The 14,136-nt window shown below is 55.5% G+C and overlaps 7 protein-coding genes across 7 annotated transcripts; 3 read left to right on the top strand and 4 right to left on the bottom strand.

Moving 5' to 3' along the window:
- Nucleotides 1-135: 135 nt before the first annotated feature.
- Nucleotides 136-504, top strand: C8Q71DRAFT_856322 (NADH-ubiquinone oxidoreductase 12 kDa subunit; the record flags this gene model as incomplete). The annotated part of the gene is made up of 3 exons (XM_047927288.1): nt 136-172; nt 237-406; nt 475-504. The coding sequence occupies 3 exons, from the start codon at nt 136-138 to the stop codon at nt 502-504; spliced, it is 237 nt and encodes a 78-aa protein (XP_047780278.1).
- A 209-nt stretch (nt 505-713) lies between these two features.
- C8Q71DRAFT_704888 (uncharacterized protein) lies at nt 714-1,865 on the bottom strand (the record flags this gene model as incomplete). Its single annotated transcript, XM_047920416.1, has 8 exons — nt 714-1,005; nt 1,061-1,140; nt 1,199-1,243; nt 1,296-1,302; nt 1,358-1,431; nt 1,482-1,606; nt 1,662-1,736; nt 1,799-1,865. 8 exons carry the CDS (start codon nt 1,863-1,865, stop codon nt 714-716), a joined length of 765 nt encoding a protein of 254 aa, XP_047780277.1.
- A 276-nt stretch (nt 1,866-2,141) lies between these two features.
- On the bottom strand, nt 2,142-3,684 carry C8Q71DRAFT_750646 (WD40-repeat-containing domain protein). Its single transcript, XM_047923284.1, has 4 exons — nt 3,587-3,684; nt 3,333-3,532; nt 2,406-3,276; nt 2,142-2,348 (listed from the first exon to the last, which is right to left on the bottom strand). Exons 1-4 carry the CDS (start codon nt 3,656-3,658, stop codon nt 2,268-2,270), a joined length of 1,224 nt encoding a protein of 407 aa, XP_047780276.1. The 5' UTR covers nt 3,659-3,684; the 3' UTR covers nt 2,142-2,267.
- Nucleotides 3,685-3,785: 101 nt separating this feature from the next.
- On the top strand, nt 3,786-4,703 carry C8Q71DRAFT_704611 (DNA-directed RNA polymerase RPB5 subunit; the record flags this gene model as incomplete). Its single annotated transcript, XM_047920400.1, has 6 exons — nt 3,786-3,857; nt 3,917-3,999; nt 4,051-4,155; nt 4,218-4,299; nt 4,363-4,502; nt 4,559-4,703. 6 exons carry the CDS (start codon nt 3,786-3,788, stop codon nt 4,701-4,703), a joined length of 627 nt encoding a protein of 208 aa, XP_047780275.1.
- A 3,145-nt stretch (nt 4,704-7,848) lies between these two features.
- Nucleotides 7,849-9,387, top strand: C8Q71DRAFT_750635 (isoprenoid synthase domain-containing protein). Its single transcript, XM_047923283.1, has 5 exons — nt 7,849-7,899; nt 7,953-8,415; nt 8,468-8,756; nt 8,823-9,165; nt 9,220-9,387. The coding sequence occupies exons 2-4, from the start codon at nt 8,039-8,041 to the stop codon at nt 9,162-9,164; spliced, it is 1,008 nt and encodes a 335-aa protein (XP_047780274.1). The 5' UTR covers nt 7,849-7,899; nt 7,953-8,038; the 3' UTR covers nt 9,165; nt 9,220-9,387.
- Nucleotides 9,388-9,598: 211 nt separating this feature from the next.
- Nucleotides 9,599-12,024, bottom strand: C8Q71DRAFT_750634 (HMGL-like-domain-containing protein). The gene is made up of 8 exons (XM_047923282.1): nt 11,672-12,024; nt 11,491-11,619; nt 11,350-11,442; nt 11,176-11,298; nt 10,900-11,118; nt 10,612-10,843; nt 10,370-10,562; nt 9,599-10,309 (listed from the first exon to the last, which is right to left on the bottom strand). The coding sequence occupies exons 1-8, from the start codon at nt 11,925-11,927 to the stop codon at nt 10,079-10,081; spliced, it is 1,476 nt and encodes a 491-aa protein (XP_047780273.1). The 5' UTR covers nt 11,928-12,024; the 3' UTR covers nt 9,599-10,078.
- Nucleotides 12,025-12,134: 110 nt separating this feature from the next.
- On the bottom strand, nt 12,135-12,652 carry C8Q71DRAFT_750631 (uncharacterized protein). Its single transcript, XM_047923281.1, has one exon. The coding sequence runs from the start codon at nt 12,481-12,483 to the stop codon at nt 12,163-12,165; it is 321 nt and encodes a 106-aa protein (XP_047780272.1). The 5' UTR covers nt 12,484-12,652; the 3' UTR covers nt 12,135-12,162.
- Between the last annotated feature and the right edge of the window lie 1,484 nt (nt 12,653-14,136).

The raw sequence follows: 14,136 nt of genomic DNA, 5'->3' as shown, positions 1-14,136 counted from the left end.
GCCATGACGCATCGAACTCGGGGCGACTCAGCTGAAGCGCCCGATACCCAAATCTGGCGAGCGGGCGCTTCGCCGCAAGCCGTCCCGCAACGACCGCCGACCGCCCGCCAGCTTGCAGCCACACGCACATCCACCATGGCCATCGACGAAGTACGGGCAGAGGAGCTCAAAGGTGCGCTCTCCCCTTCCAGCCACTTGTCTCGTACGCGCGGGGTGCTGACGGGGACGACGGACAGCCCGGGTAAAGGAGCGCGAGGACCTCATCCGCGAGTCGTGGGTGCGCGCGATGGAGGCGAAGATCGTCCGAGAGAACATGCAGAAGTGCTACCGCATCGAGGGCGTGAACCACGGCGAGAAGTGCAAGCACTTGGCGGAGAAGTATACGCAGATGCTGCAGGAGAACAAGGTGCGCTTTATGGTGTCTCTTTGGTCGAACGTCAGGGAGGGGCTGACGGCTTGGTTTCCTCCGTACAGGTCAAGGGCTACAAGCACATTGATGTATAATGCTTGTCCAACATTGACCGTACACATTGCGAGCCTCATTCAGTCTGTCCCTGCGGGGGCGCATCACAAGCCATCGAGCTGAGAGGTCACAGCATGCGAGAGGGAATAATCAGACGAGCACCGCAGACCAACAAAACTACGACAGCGACGGATGATCGTGTGCTAATACACAAGTATCCTTTTGTGATCCCAACATGCCCAAATGTACCCTACTTCTTCCCCTTCCGCTTCCTGCCCTCCGTGCCGCTGAACTCCGTGCCGCTCGTCTCGTCCCCACTGTTCACCACGCCCGAGGACCGCGTCTTCCTTGCCTTTGTCTTTTTAAGGTGGTGCTCGGGGATCCACTCCTCCTGGTAGCCACCTGCGCCTGTTGCGGTGACAGTGCCGACGGGCGCGCTGACTGCGGGCGCCCGCTTCTTCTTGGGCTGGGGAACGAACGAAAGGTAGGCGTAGTAGCCGAGGCCGCCGAGTAGGAGGGAGACAACCAGGTAAGTCGAGAGCCTGAGGATTGAACCATCAGTCGTTGGCCCGTGTTGTGGACGAGGAAACCACTCACATCTTAAAGTCGAGCAATGCCGACTCGGGCTCGACGATGGTGACTATAGAGTCATAGGCAGTCACACGATACTTGTGACCCTGTACACGTTTAGCCCGTCAGTTGAGCACATCTTTGCATGCGCGAGAGCATACGAACGTCGGCTTCGTGATCCAACCAGAGGTTCAGCCTGAGATCTCCTGGCTACAGTGCGCATGTCAATGTACGGTCGGGGTTCTACGCGCGAGTGTCAAACCTTGAACCTGCGTGAACATTAGCATCATGGGACTCAGCGCGCCGAGATGGACTGGCACTCACTCGCTATAGAAAGTATAGGGGAGTTGCATCTTGGCACCCTCGAGCAGCAGGACATCGTATGCCAACGCTGAGGCCTGTCAGGAGTCAGAGTCTCCGCATAAACTCAGTTCTGCTGCACACGCACGTTCTTGATGAGTTTGTTCGAGTCTGCGTAGTGGAAGGAGCCACCGACGCTCTTGATGGTGATGTTGAGGTCTGACTGGTTCTCCACGTTCAACAACAACTTATTCCGTTCGCCGTTCACGACGTCTGTAACCCAAGCCTTCAGCACCACCTCCGAAGCCCACAGAGCGTAGCTCCTTACGTCCGAAAGCATTGTCTTCGGGGAACTGTGCAGTAGCCAGGACCACGGGCTCTTCGAGTGCAACCGGCTCAGGAGCTACGTAGGGGCCAAACACGGGTTCAGCAATGCGCGCACGCCGGGAAGACGAGCGCACGTACCAGCCATGGCGAGCTGCAGCAAAGCAGCCGCGCCGACGGTGTAACCAAGGAAGGACTGGACGCGCATTCTGCCTGTGCCAATGAGTGTCCGGGTGAGATGGGAGGAATGTGAGTAGAGGTCTGAGGAGGGTTGGGAGAGCGCGGGGCGGGTGACGTCGAATATCCTTGCCACGTCCGCCTGCCATACGTGGCCTAGTCCCGCCCTGGTCGCCACCCTCGGGTTAGGGTCAGCGCATCGTACTAGGACTTCATAGTAATACGGCGGATGAGCAATACAGACTACTGCGTGCTTGTTCGACATGGCACGAGTCGGGGAATGCGCTAAGCGTGATAAACTATGTCATGAAATGAAGCCAACTCGCAGACATTGACTTTCCAGCAGAGTGGAACCTATATGATACATCACGACAAAACCGACTGCTCAGCGAGAGATACATAAATTAGGATAGTGTCACAATCATGGTTGGCCTCAGCTAGCCCCCATCTTTTTCTGTAGGAATTCTTTCGCGAACTCGTCGGGATCACCGGAGTGGTCTGGGAGCCAGAATGCCTGAGAGTGTCTGATGAGTTGCTGGTATCCACGAGGACAAAGCAAACATAAGCTCACCAGCTCGGCGCCTGCCGTACACATCATCGCAAAACGAGGGTTGAACCTTACGCATCTGGACGGGCCAGGGTGCCCATCCAGAACTGCCACAGGTTTCAACCGCGTAGGCACATCCTTCAGATTGATCGGTCCCTCCTTGACCGGAAGGTGTTGCACATCCCATACAACCACTTTGCCATCGGCGCTCCCGCTGATGACAAATCTGCTGTCCGGTGTCCACGAGATTTCCTCACCACTGCACCCTCGTTCAGGCTCAATCTTGAGTGGCGTGCTCAGCTTCCTGCGCTCTAGCCCGACGTGGCCTTCCAGCTTCACGAGCAGATGTCCTTCGAAGGCATCAAGAATGTAGTGCGCGTCGCCGGAGCAGCCAACAAGCAAGTACTTCCCGTTTGTCGAGAATGAAAGCGAGGTCATGTATATTGCGCGTGGAGGGAAGCTGATGAGCGCCAGAGTCGGGTCCTCCAGCGTGACCACGAGGAAAGGTGCCTTGTCGAAGTTCGCCTGGTCGTACAGCAGTATACGGGAGTACACATTGACTGCGACGGCAAACACGAGCCCCGACGCGTCGTACGCCACTATGGGACAAGCAGGGAGGTTCAGAAGGCCTCTGCAGGTCGGTGTGCGTAGATCCCAAAGACGCACGGTCCTGTCCATCGAGCCGGACATGAACCCATCATCGATCGGAGACACCTCGAGGGACACGACTTTCCCCTTGTGGCCCTTGAAGTACTGCAGGTACTTGTTGTCGTGCAGGGAGTGGTACCGCACCGTATCGTCCTCCTTCGTCGACGCGTGCACAATGGCAGTGTTCTTGTGCGTGAAGCGCGGCAGATCGACTCCGTACTTCTTCGAGTACAAGGTCTTCAGATGCCTGTGCCGCGACGATCAGTTGAAGCGGACACGAGCTGCGAATCGAGCGGAACTCGCTTGCCGCTTTTGCAACTGTACAGGCGGAACGTCTCGTCCTCCGCCGCCGTCACCACCTGGTCTCCCCTATCGTCGAAGCTGACTCCAGTGATATGTTTCGGGCCCGCGTTGGGCGATCGCGATGCTGACGTGCCCGGGGACGGTGGCGCCTGCGGCTGCTCGACCGCGGCCTTGAAGATTTTTGCGGGCTTCAGCCTCGTCTGACAAAGCGCGGGGTGAGGATTGAATAGCAAGGCATTTGACTGATGGCATACCATCAGCTGCGGCGTCAGCACCAGCAGCGCCGCTGGCGGCGGTGCGGTCGTCGCGTCGGGAGCGGTCGACATCGTCGGTGGCAGAGAGAGTGCCCGGGCGCTTGGCCGAGTCGAGGAAGACGGGCGGTCCGGCGGCGCGGAGTTGCAATAAGTCTGTAAACAATTTTGGCGCCCATTACTTGTCCTCCGACCACTCGCCATGTCTGAGGGAGACGAGTCCGCGAAACTATGGAAGGTCAACCGCACGATACATGAACTCGTAAAGGACAGGGTGCGTCTATCTTGTCTTGGCCCAGTCAGCTGATGTGAAATGGGCCTTCAAACGCGCAGGGTTTCCAAGTCTCCGACGATGAGATTAACATGGACCTCGCTACATTCCGGGAACACTACGCGAACAACTCTGGGAGTGTAGAGTACGTCTTTTCGCCTCTTCTCAGGGGTGCCAGCGGTTTATGTGCATATAGCCGGAGTCAACTCAACTTCTTCACGAACCACAAGAACAACCCCATGACCCAAATCTTCGTGTATTTCTCTGAGGAAAAGAGTGTCGGAGTGAAGACGATGCGGAAGTGAGCGACCCTGCATTCAGATCTCAGGGACTGTATTTCTGATCGACGTGGGACGCGTGCAGAATGCTGGGTATCCTGGAGGAAAAGAATATTCAGCAGGGTGTCATCGTCTTCCCGGGAAACATGACACCATCCGCACGGAAGGTCGGTTTTTGCTGCTCCTCGCCTTCGCAATTTGAAGTGTCAACTCAGCTCCATATTCATTAGGTGATTGTGGCGATGGCATCGCAATACAAGTTGGAGGAATTCTCGGAGTCCGACTTGTTGGTGAACATCACGCATCACACCCTGGTGCCCAAACACGAGGTCTTGACGCCTGAGGAGAAGAAGGAGCTACTGGAGACATAGTAGGTCTCCATTCTCTGATCGCTCCCAGTGTACGTACTAACGTATTTTGGTCAAGTCGGCTGAAGGAGACACAGTTGCCCCGAATCCAACTGGCAGACCCGGTAGCCCGCTACTACGGCCTCAAGCGAGGTAATGTGGTCAAAATCACTAGACCCAGTGAAACGGCTGGACGCTACGCCAGTTATCGCATATGCTTCTGACTTATCTTTATTTGGCGGGTGGTGGCTCGGGTGTTCTATTTTGGAACTTCGCTTCATCATCTACGCTTTCTTCTTGGAATGCTCTGTTTGTTTCCGCCTTGTAGTCTAATGTTCATTTCCTTCTCTCGTGCCTTTTCTTTTCGAGAACCTAACGCCGGAACACTCAGTGACCTGCCATGGCTGTCATACGTGCATGATCCGATACTGAAGTAGCTTCCCCGTGATGAAACGTGCAAAACAGCGATCGGTGAGTTTGTTGCGCGGTTCTCCGTGAAAACAACGTACAGGTCCTCCGGACGCGAGCTGACAATCCTCAAGATAGCAGGTCGATTTGCTTCTACCGAACAAGCGGTATCTTGGATCTCGGCACGATCTGTAGCACTTTTGTGCGGCTTGCAAATAGGATGCCAGCATTTCTCTGCGCTGACAGGTGACATATGGTGAGTCTGCTCCTATGCGGCGGGAAACAGCGTCCATAGCGGCCCGCTGGTTGTTCGAGGCGGCCGCTCGCCCCTACGCCTATCCCGCCGACCTCGACGACCTCAGCACGGGGTTATCCACCTTGTCTGCTCCGTCGTGCAGGGCTCACCGGTGTTGACGACTCACTGGAAGCATGAGGCCCTGCACCCGCACTTGCTTGCTCGCCTTGCAATTCATCGGTGCTCGTAACGCAAGTGCGGATGCAGTAGGCCTTCGGCCTCCTTACCCCTTCATGGTTTATCGCCTGTATCTGCGAATTCGGGTTCATATCGCCCTTCCTTGTACCTCTCCTCTCTGTCGGCATTCAGGGATGGTCGCCTATGCCCAAGGGTTTCATGTGTGCCGACTCTAGTCATGTATGCCCCCTGAGTCGGATCCGATGCGCCGCTGCATTTACGCGGAGAAATTGCCTCACAGCAATATGTGAGGGGCAGGAATAGCACGATGCCAGGGAGTGGACATCGGTGAGTAGTATCAAGCCCGCCGTTGTGGCGCAACCCCAGTCGACGCTCACGTTGCAGGGGTCGCAGAATATTCACGGGTGTACCGAAGATCCGTACACAGTAACTCTTTCGGAAATAAGCGTGCGTGTAGGCGTGTCACGATACCTCGGGTTCACAACAAGCATGCGCAAGACGGAGCCCAGTCCCAGGCTTGCTCAGAAAGTTCGAATATACGCTCATGGCAGCCCTCCGACCAAGTCCCTTGGTTCTATAGAACATTTGTGAGGGGTCCCCTATCAGACCGACGTGCGTATGGAGCCACTTGTATCAACAGATTTTTTTTATTGCCGTCAGTCCCGCCGCATTAGCACCAGGACAATCGCTGACGAAGTTTTGAAGGTAAGCTACTGGCCAGGACTCAAAATGTTGCAGTGTTTTGCAAGGCTGTGCGATAATTGTCGGCTGGTACTGATTGATTCCACCAGTGTCCACGACGTAACTTTGTACTCTCTGTGGCATTGAGACAGGCTAATAAAACTTGGCCTAGGTATCCACATACAACACTGTAGATTCAACTAGGGCTCCCCGAGCCCCAACTCCGTCGATTTCCGCGGCGTCGGACGCTGTCACGGACGTGACGGCTGACGTGCATTTATCAGGTTACACCTCGCCCCACGTAGTTTGCATAGCGCCATGCGCCAAGTTTTCGGACAGTGCTCCTACTGTTCAGTTTTTCGACCCGAGCCTCGTTGACTACGACTCATCTAACGCATTTTCGAGGTATGAAGATTCGCTGTTGTTGGTATGTATATTGCTGAACGTGATATCTCGCGCGTGGTCACTGACCTCTCCTGACTTTGCCATCGAGCGGCTGCCTTAGCCGCCACAGATGGAGATGTGACCGCGCCCCGTTAACAGGCTCGGAATGGGTGGTACTTCCCGTCGAGGCAACTATTCCACGGAAGTCCACCCCGCGTCCCGAAACTCGGAACCAATCGGTCAACTAGAGCTCCACATCACGGCGATCTATTGGAATGCCTAGTACGCTGGCCAAAATTTTCTACTCACACTGTGCGTGGATTGACACTATCGCGGATTGTACATAGTCGCCGCCGTTAGGCGGTGCAGAAGAGAAGTGGCTACTTCGCAGCGAGCTAGAAGCCAAGCCTCGTCCCTGGACCTTGGTCAGTAATTCCACAATTCAGCAACCCCATACCTCCGGAAGTATACCTCCGCACCCCTGAGCTCAGCACCGCTTGATCGAGTCGTTCTTGGAATGCGGCGTGAACCCTATACCATTCAGCCACCCCGCCTGGGAGGTGAGCCCGCGCTAGCGCAAATAGCGCGATGAATACGGTTCAGTCATGCTAGGACTGAACGCCGAATAATGGAGGTGCTGTATCGTCATTTTATCTTCACAGTTGAGAGCGCGGACCTACGGAAGAGACTGTCTATGGTGAGTCCTTTCTCCGGAGTGGCGGCAGGCCACGTGTGGGATCGAATGATTGACTCGATCTGCCTTACCTGGATCTCGTTGACCATTCTCGGCCGTGCGGGGGCGTACGGCGTTCAGCTCAGCAACCGAATAGCGGCGGCGAGTACCGCACCCTGATGGCGTCGCTAGCGGTGGTGCGGTTGCGGTAACGTGTTTCACGTACCTCGGGGATTCGAGTGAAGCAATCGACTGCAGGCTATTATTTCGAGGCATTGTATGCCTCGCCGATGACCTCAGGCCAGCACCCACCGCACTGTCCTCAACCCGGCCGCGATCGCACCCCATAACCGATGTAATCCGGCAAGAGGCCTGGACGATTAACGTGGTCATGTTTCAGCTTGGTTGAATCTAGGGGTAATCACCGCTGTCCTTGTAGACTGATATTGATGTCTGCTGAGATCTGAGGCGGTAGATGCACATTACACCACAATCTGCGAACGCATCGGGGCTGTCTCATCCGCTTGCCAGTACGTTTATTGCATTTACGGTGATCTGACACCCTTAACTCTGTCGTCCGTCGTCCATGTAAGGCAAAGCAGTGCACGGATTAGAAATATGGGCTAACGAACTCAGACGCTTGCTCTGCATTCTATACGGTGCTGCTACTCGCTGTCCCCCAGAGCAAGAAGCCCGGATTTGCCATGGGCAGTGTTCCCTTGTTGGTAGGTTTCCGCGATTTTTCGCACAGGGTCGATGCTCCATTTTGGAATCTGATTGAACGGCGGTAGGGGCTCCATTGGCTCCATTCAGGGATCCAAACACCGGCACGCCTATCCAGGTATGGCATGTCAATTGATGTTGTTTGTCCGGACATCGACCAAGTCCTCTCAGCGTTAGTGTCGTGGCTTTCGTGTCCATATAAAAACTGGGACTGTTGTCAGGTTTTCAGCATACTCGACCTCACCAAGTGCCCCGCCATGTCTTCGTCTCCTCGCTACTTCGTCCTCCCTGACCTCTTCGCTCTCTGCCCCTTCAGGCCTTCTACAAGCCCCCACTACGCCAAAGCCGCAGCGGAGTCATCAGCATGGATCAACGCTTACAATGTCTTCACCGACACAAAGCGGGCCTACTTCATCCAGGGGTGCAACGAGCTACTCGTCTCCTACACCTACCCGAACGCCGACTACGAACAATTCCGCACCTGCTGCGACTTCGTAAACCTTCTGTTTGTCGTCGATGAAGTCAGTGACGAGCAGAACGGTGCCGACGCCCGTTCCACTGGCGAAATTTACCTGAAGGTCATGCGTGACCCGACCTGGGACGACGGCTCCACCTTGGCTAAAATGACCAGAGAGTGAGTGTCTTGCCTCCGTGATTTTTTCTTCCGCGACTGAGCCGTAAAGTAGATTCAGGGCCCGGTTGATTCAATTCGCGGTCCCGGGCTGCATGCGCCGCTTCTTGAAACATTGCGAGGACTACATCGACGCAGTGGCTAAAGAGGCCGAGTACCGCGAGCGCGGAGTGGTCCTCGACATGGCCTCCTTCGAAACGCTGCGCCGTGAGAACAGTGCCATCCGCCTGTGCTTCGGCCTGTTTGAATTCTGCTTCGGTCTCGACCTCCCGGACGAAGTCTTCAATGATCCGACGTTCATGGCTTTGTATTGGGCTGCTGCGGACATGGTTTGCTGGTCCAACGTAAGTCAAATGCAGTGTCCTTGTCCATCAGACCACCCTGACCACGCGCGCTCCTCCTTCTCCCAGGACGTCTACTCCTACAATATGGAGCAGGCGAAGGGCATCGGCGGAAACAACATTGTCACAGTGCTCATGCACGACAAGGGCGTCGACTTGCAAACCGCTGCCGATCTTGTGGGAGATCATTTCAAGGCCTTCATGGCCCGCTTCCTGGAAGCCAAGTCCCAGCTCCCTAGCTGGGGCCCTGCCGTCGACCGGGCGGTCCGCAAGTATACAACGGCCATGGAGCATTGGGTCGTTGGCAATTTGGAGTGGAGCTTCGAGACTCAACGCTACTTCGGGCCGTTACACACTGAAATCAAACGCACTCGCGTCGTGCGCGTACGCCCTCGGGAGATAGATTGTTAAGGTGTGTCCGTTGTGCCTACATTTGTCGCGAGGCAGTTGACTGAAGTTCAGGTAGTGTCGCCTCCCTCCGACGCGCCGCTGTCAAGCCCTGAAAGCCTGATACGGCGTGACATACGCATGTCGTATTTATTGTGTCCCAGCGTCCTGATCTGCATCTTGAATACGTATTATACTTCCCACTAGTTCCACACAAATGAAATGCTATGCTTTCATTGAAATGCTCGATTGCTTTTGTGAGAGCTTGTTATTCAGCAGGCGTTCATCGACATCTCCATTCCGGGGGGGGAGGGGGGTTGGAGGCGCAGTGGCGCTTCGCGGTGTTAGTGGGCAAGGCCACAGAGGTGGCGAGGCAGCATATAGCTCCTTGATGTCTTACCTTGACATGTCTTCAACGAGTCATCATCCCGGAACGTGTAATTGCGACGCTGCGTGATGAGCAAGCTTCCGACAGATGAGATGCGGCGGGAGGCTGTATGAGATCGTACAGTACCAATGACATCGGACAGAGAACATCTACCGCTCGTGGGACCACCCTCCGACAAGATCGTCAGAACCTTCGGCATCTGCGCCACCTGCACGACACGTCCCCGAAATGGTACACTGATTCCTATTGAATTCGCGGATGTCCCGATGACATCTTTTGCTGCACTACTCGTACATGCGACGTGTTACACAAGGGGGTGGAAATTAATGCCAATTAACGGCACTGTCGAAAGGAGGTTCAACCGATGCAAGGTTCGAGAGCCGGGTGCCCCGTACGCCGGTGAACATGAGGAGAGAAGCAGGTAGATCTGTCAGGGCTCACAATGCTACCCACTAATTTTGCTGCTTAGGCCACAGGCCAACACCACCGAAGGACACAAATGTTCGCCCTGACTAGTCCCACGCTGCGGCCAGATCTACCGGGGGAGAATCTAGGCGGCGACCGGTGCCGGGCTCGTGGGTCTGCTGATGGATGCGTCGCGGCTGTCCATGGTGCCCTCGCGATGCTTGCGCAGCAGGCGGTCGAGAGCCTCCTTCTGTCCGACGGCAAGTTCGCCCGACTGGATCCCGGAGTGGTACACACGCAGCAGCGAGTCGACGTCATCCATCGACTGTGTGCGGACGTCTGCGAGCTCCTTGATCTTCGCTGTCGCGTCCTTGATCTGGAAACGCGTACGTAAGTCAGCCGCAACTTCCGGCAGGATCAAGGGATCTGTACACACCTCCTCATCAGTGAGCGTCAGGCCGAGCTGCTCCACGCGACTCTTCACAGCATTCCATCCGGTCAACCTGTGCCCGATGGAGACGTAACGCGTAAGCCCGAAGTCTTCGGGCTTCAGGATCTCATAGGTGGAAGGGTTGTTGAGAATGGCCTTGGCGTGGATACCAGCCTTGTGTGTGAAGGCACAGTAGCCGCTGGATGTCCGTCAGTCAAAGTGTGCACCATCGTCGACATTGTACATACGTGATGGGGTTCATGAATGGTATGTTGACCTCGACGGCCTCGGCGACCAGATTTTCAATCTCACGGAGCATGGGCAGGTTGTACTTGCTCTTGACGTACTCCGGGTCGGCGGCGTACAAGCAAGCAACAAGACCACCGAGAGGAGTGATACCGACACGCTCGCCAATACCGAGGACAGATGTGTCGATGTGGGTAGCACCGGCCTCAAGCGCAGTGTACGCGTTGGCGATGGCTACGTGGCACCGGATGGTGAGCCTCCGTACGTGTTTGTGAAGAACGCCTGCTTACCCATGCCGGTGTCGTTGTGCAAGTGGATCTCGATGTCGCAGCCGACGACACCACGAAGCGTACGGACGAGGTCGTACACCTGACGAGGGTTGGCGCAACCGACAGTATCCGCGATACCTACCCGGTTGACACCAATCTTGTCCACGGTCTGGTAAATGGACAATAGGTCGACGAGGTCTGAACGGAAGGAGTCTTCTGACGAGAACCGGACTTCGATGCCTATCCAACAAAATGCGTGAGTTTCTGTTTGGACTATTAGACGGACTCCGGGCGCACCCTTGCTCTTCACGAACTCGATGACCTCGATGGCCGTCTTGGTGATGTAGGCCATGTCCTTGCCATGCGAGAACTCGCGGAGGAACGACGACGTTCCAATGACGACGTCGACGCCATCGACACCTGGGTGCGTTGTTCAGTAGGAGAGGTGGTATGCTACCGGGTATGGCGTACCAGTCTCAACAGCTATCCGTGCATCATCCATATGGCAACGAATGTGCGTCAGAATCTTAGCCTTCAGGCCGAGCTTGCAGATCGCCTCGCAGTCTATGGCATCGTCAATACTTCCGCCTGTGCATATACATTACCACTTACCAGACCGTGATTGCTCAGACGCAGCGGGGCTGGTGAGCTCAATGTACTCCACACCGAAGGCATCGAGTGCCTTGGCAATAGCGATTTTGGTCTTGGTATCGAAGAAAGCGTTGGCGAACTGCTCGCCCTCTGCAAGTGAGATGAGGACCAACTTCACAATATGTCCTGCATGATCACTGACCTCGCAAGGTACTCTCAATGATCTTGAAGTTGCAGACATTGCTCAGGAAGTCCGATGCGCGAGGAGCATAAGGGTTCTGTCGCTGCTCGGGCTTCTTGGCAGCACCGTTAACGCCATTTACATGGCCATTTGCGTGGCCATTCACACCATTCGTCCTGACCGATGATGAGTGCGAGGTGGAAGCGTTCGCCAAGTCTACGGGGACCATTTCGGAAGTCCCGTTCGGGAGGGCGTCGCCGTTAGCGTGGGGGCACATGTTTTGAGATATTCGAGGTAGTGTGTATAGTCTGAAGTAGGGAAAGGGGTTGCAGCGGTGGGTGAGGGAGGACGAGTAGCGAGGAGGTGATCGCGGGCGGCTTCAAAAAGTACTCATTCAGACCGAGTCATTGCCGCCAGTGGGAGTCAGGTCACGTGCGCGCACTATACTCTAGTAATCTCATTACGAAGGTGCCCCAGCCCAGCCCTTTACTCCTTTCTTCCACTGGCGCGAGTCAGCATCGTATGGCTAGTGTATGTCCGGGCAGATGCAGCTGGATATAGGACACTCGCTTCATGTCTTCCACTGATTTCTCTCGCATTTGCTGGCACTTCCGCTGTGTACTCACGCCCGCCTCTGTGCTGACCAGTGACGAAGAGTCCATTTGCCTCGCCGGTCGCCGGTGGTGTCGTAGTCCGAGCCGCTTTTGTGCGGGATAACATTCAAGGCGGGAAAACCAGTTGATCCTGTATGACTGGCCCTGCTTTCCCCTCGCTGGTGTCCAGGTACTACCGAGGCACAGTAATAGTCGGCCATCTATGAGACGCAGGATCATCGTTCCCGATATGTACAGTTGCTCGACACGGCAACGGAATTGGGTGCTTTGTGTCCGTGCGCCGACTGCCAGTGAAGATGAGCGCACTTCCTAGTACTGTAATGGTTAACGTTATGGAGATTGAAGGCGCCGCGTTCTGCTCGAGGTATGATAAGCGTGCCGAGTCGACAACGCCTACCATGATTATTTTGTGAGAGTCTAGCTCCCGATTCGTGAACGTACTGACAGCACTACGCAGCGATACCTTGGCTGCCAGGCTCGGAGCAAAGTCCTCAGGCCTCAAAGGTTTGTGTCGAGGATTTCGGGTGTTGATTGAACAGTGCATAAAGCCTGTGCCTTCGTAATCAACCCAACGCTTTGTAAATCCCGAATTCGAGACCACTACTTATGCGACTGAGGTGCCGATCACAACTGGATGCCTTCCCGCAGGCTTTTCAGCGACTCTAAATGCATGCGCGGGCCCTGAATCTTATGCTTAAGGAATGTTTATCTGCAGTGCGCCTCCGTAGCTCCACTCAAAATCCATGGATAATACCTTGCGGAGCTCAAATGATGCCGCGCTGCCGTGGTGGCACAACGTTACCGTAAGACACAGCTGCGAACATACTTATTTTCGAGCATGGACATCTCAGTGGCACTCACTGACTCGCATGTTCCATGGCCGAGGACAGCTTGTCTGCTGTCCATGTCATTGTCGATCTAGACCGCTACGAGACGGCTTCGTCGAGCAAACACGCTACGAGATAGCCTCGTCGCGTGGACATGCTATGACTGAGACGGCTTCGTCAAACAAGCACACTACTACAGGACGGTACCGTTTTCGTCGAGCGATAAGTACGCTATAAGACGATATCATTGCTCGAAGCGACTCATCGCGTAGAAGCGGCACTGTCGCTCGGAGGCGGCAATTACATAGAAATGGCGTCGCGCACTGGCAGAGGCCCCATCGGGGCGGTAGATCCAGGGTAGCAGGCTGGGTAGGATGCACAGTTCTTATGCAGGTCCTGGCGGTGCACTTGGCGCGGCAAACCCAGAGCCCAGGACAGTACGGTTATCACGTAGTTTCGTTGAGCAGGCTCCTGTATTGTCGAGGGGGCACTAACCAACGCCCCTCTGTGCCTCTCGCCGACACCATCGACGGGTTAAGCGCCGTCTTCTGACCATCCCGGCGCCCATCCACCCAATATCCCCACATTTCCCGCTTGTTTTCGTGCGAATACGGCGCAGAGCATAGTCGGGGCCCGGGTGCCGCGACGGTAAGATCCAAATCTCGTCGGAGGCTCAAACTCAACTTTACGGACGTGTTTTGTACCTAGAAGGGGGGGTCCTACCCCCCTTCTAAATGAGCTGTTTAGAGGAGGGGTGTACGGATCCGAAGCAATGGTACACACGAGATGCCGACTTGCCGCAGAGATTTACAGTGCGAATTTAGGATAGAACGCGCTGTAAACCTCTGCGGGAAGGCATCCACTTAGTCTGGGGCGAATGAAGTCGATCGAGGTCAGCTCGACGAAGTGACCGTTCGGAAGTCACCTACAGATCGAACGGATCAATGGGCTTGGGGTAGATTGGGGTAGATCTGATGATGGCGGCCTTGGCCTTGGCAATTCCCAGCAACGCTACCCGCACCTTGCCCGCACCTGACCCGCACGA

The sequence above is a fragment of the Rhodofomes roseus genome, assembly GCF_022264815.1.
Source record: "Rhodofomes roseus strain CIRM-BRFM 1785 chromosome Unknown C8Q71scaffold_7, whole genome shotgun sequence".
In the NCBI taxonomy this organism is placed as follows: Eukaryota; Fungi; Basidiomycota; class Agaricomycetes; order Polyporales; family Fomitopsidaceae; genus Rhodofomes; species Rhodofomes roseus.
The sequence above is the reverse complement of the archived record's forward strand: the minus strand, read 5'-3'. Positions and strand labels throughout refer to the sequence as shown.

Bases quoted from the DNA above. Each gene is read 5' to 3' on its own strand.
- C8Q71DRAFT_750646 (XM_047923284.1), bottom strand. From the start codon at position 3,658: ATGTCGACCGCTCCCGACGCGACGACCGCACCGCCGCCAGCGGCGCTG. The intron at 3,533-3,586 runs GTATGCCATCAG...GCGCTTTGTCAG, and splicing joins TGCTGACGCCGCAGCTGATG to ACGAGGCTGAAGCCCGCAAA. The intron at 2,349-2,405 runs GTGAGCTTATGT...AGACACTCTCAG, and splicing joins GTACGGCAGGCGCCGAGCTG to GCATTCTGGCTCCCAGACCA.
- C8Q71DRAFT_750635 (XM_047923283.1), top strand. From the start codon at position 8,039: ATGTCTTCGTCTCCTCGCTACTTCGTCCTCCCTGACCTCTTCGCTCTC. The intron at 8,416-8,467 runs GTGAGTGTCTTG...GCCGTAAAGTAG, and splicing joins TTGGCTAAAATGACCAGAGA to ATTCAGGGCCCGGTTGATTC. The intron at 8,757-8,822 runs GTAAGTCAAATG...TCCTTCTCCCAG, and splicing joins ACATGGTTTGCTGGTCCAAC to GACGTCTACTCCTACAATAT.
- C8Q71DRAFT_750634 (XM_047923282.1), bottom strand. From the start codon at position 11,927: ATGTGCCCCCACGCTAACGGCGACGCCCTCCCGAACGGGACTTCCGAA. The intron at 11,119-11,175 runs GTGCGCCCGGAG...TTTGTTGGATAG, and splicing joins CGAGTTCGTGAAGAGCAAGG to GCATCGAAGTCCGGTTCTCG. The intron at 10,310-10,369 runs GTGTGTACAGAT...ACGCGTTTCCAG, and splicing joins TGACGCTCACTGATGAGGAG to ATCAAGGACGCGACAGCGAA.
- C8Q71DRAFT_750631 (XM_047923281.1), bottom strand. From the start codon at position 12,483: ATGATCCTGCGTCTCATAGATGGCCGACTATTACTGTGCCTCGGTAGT.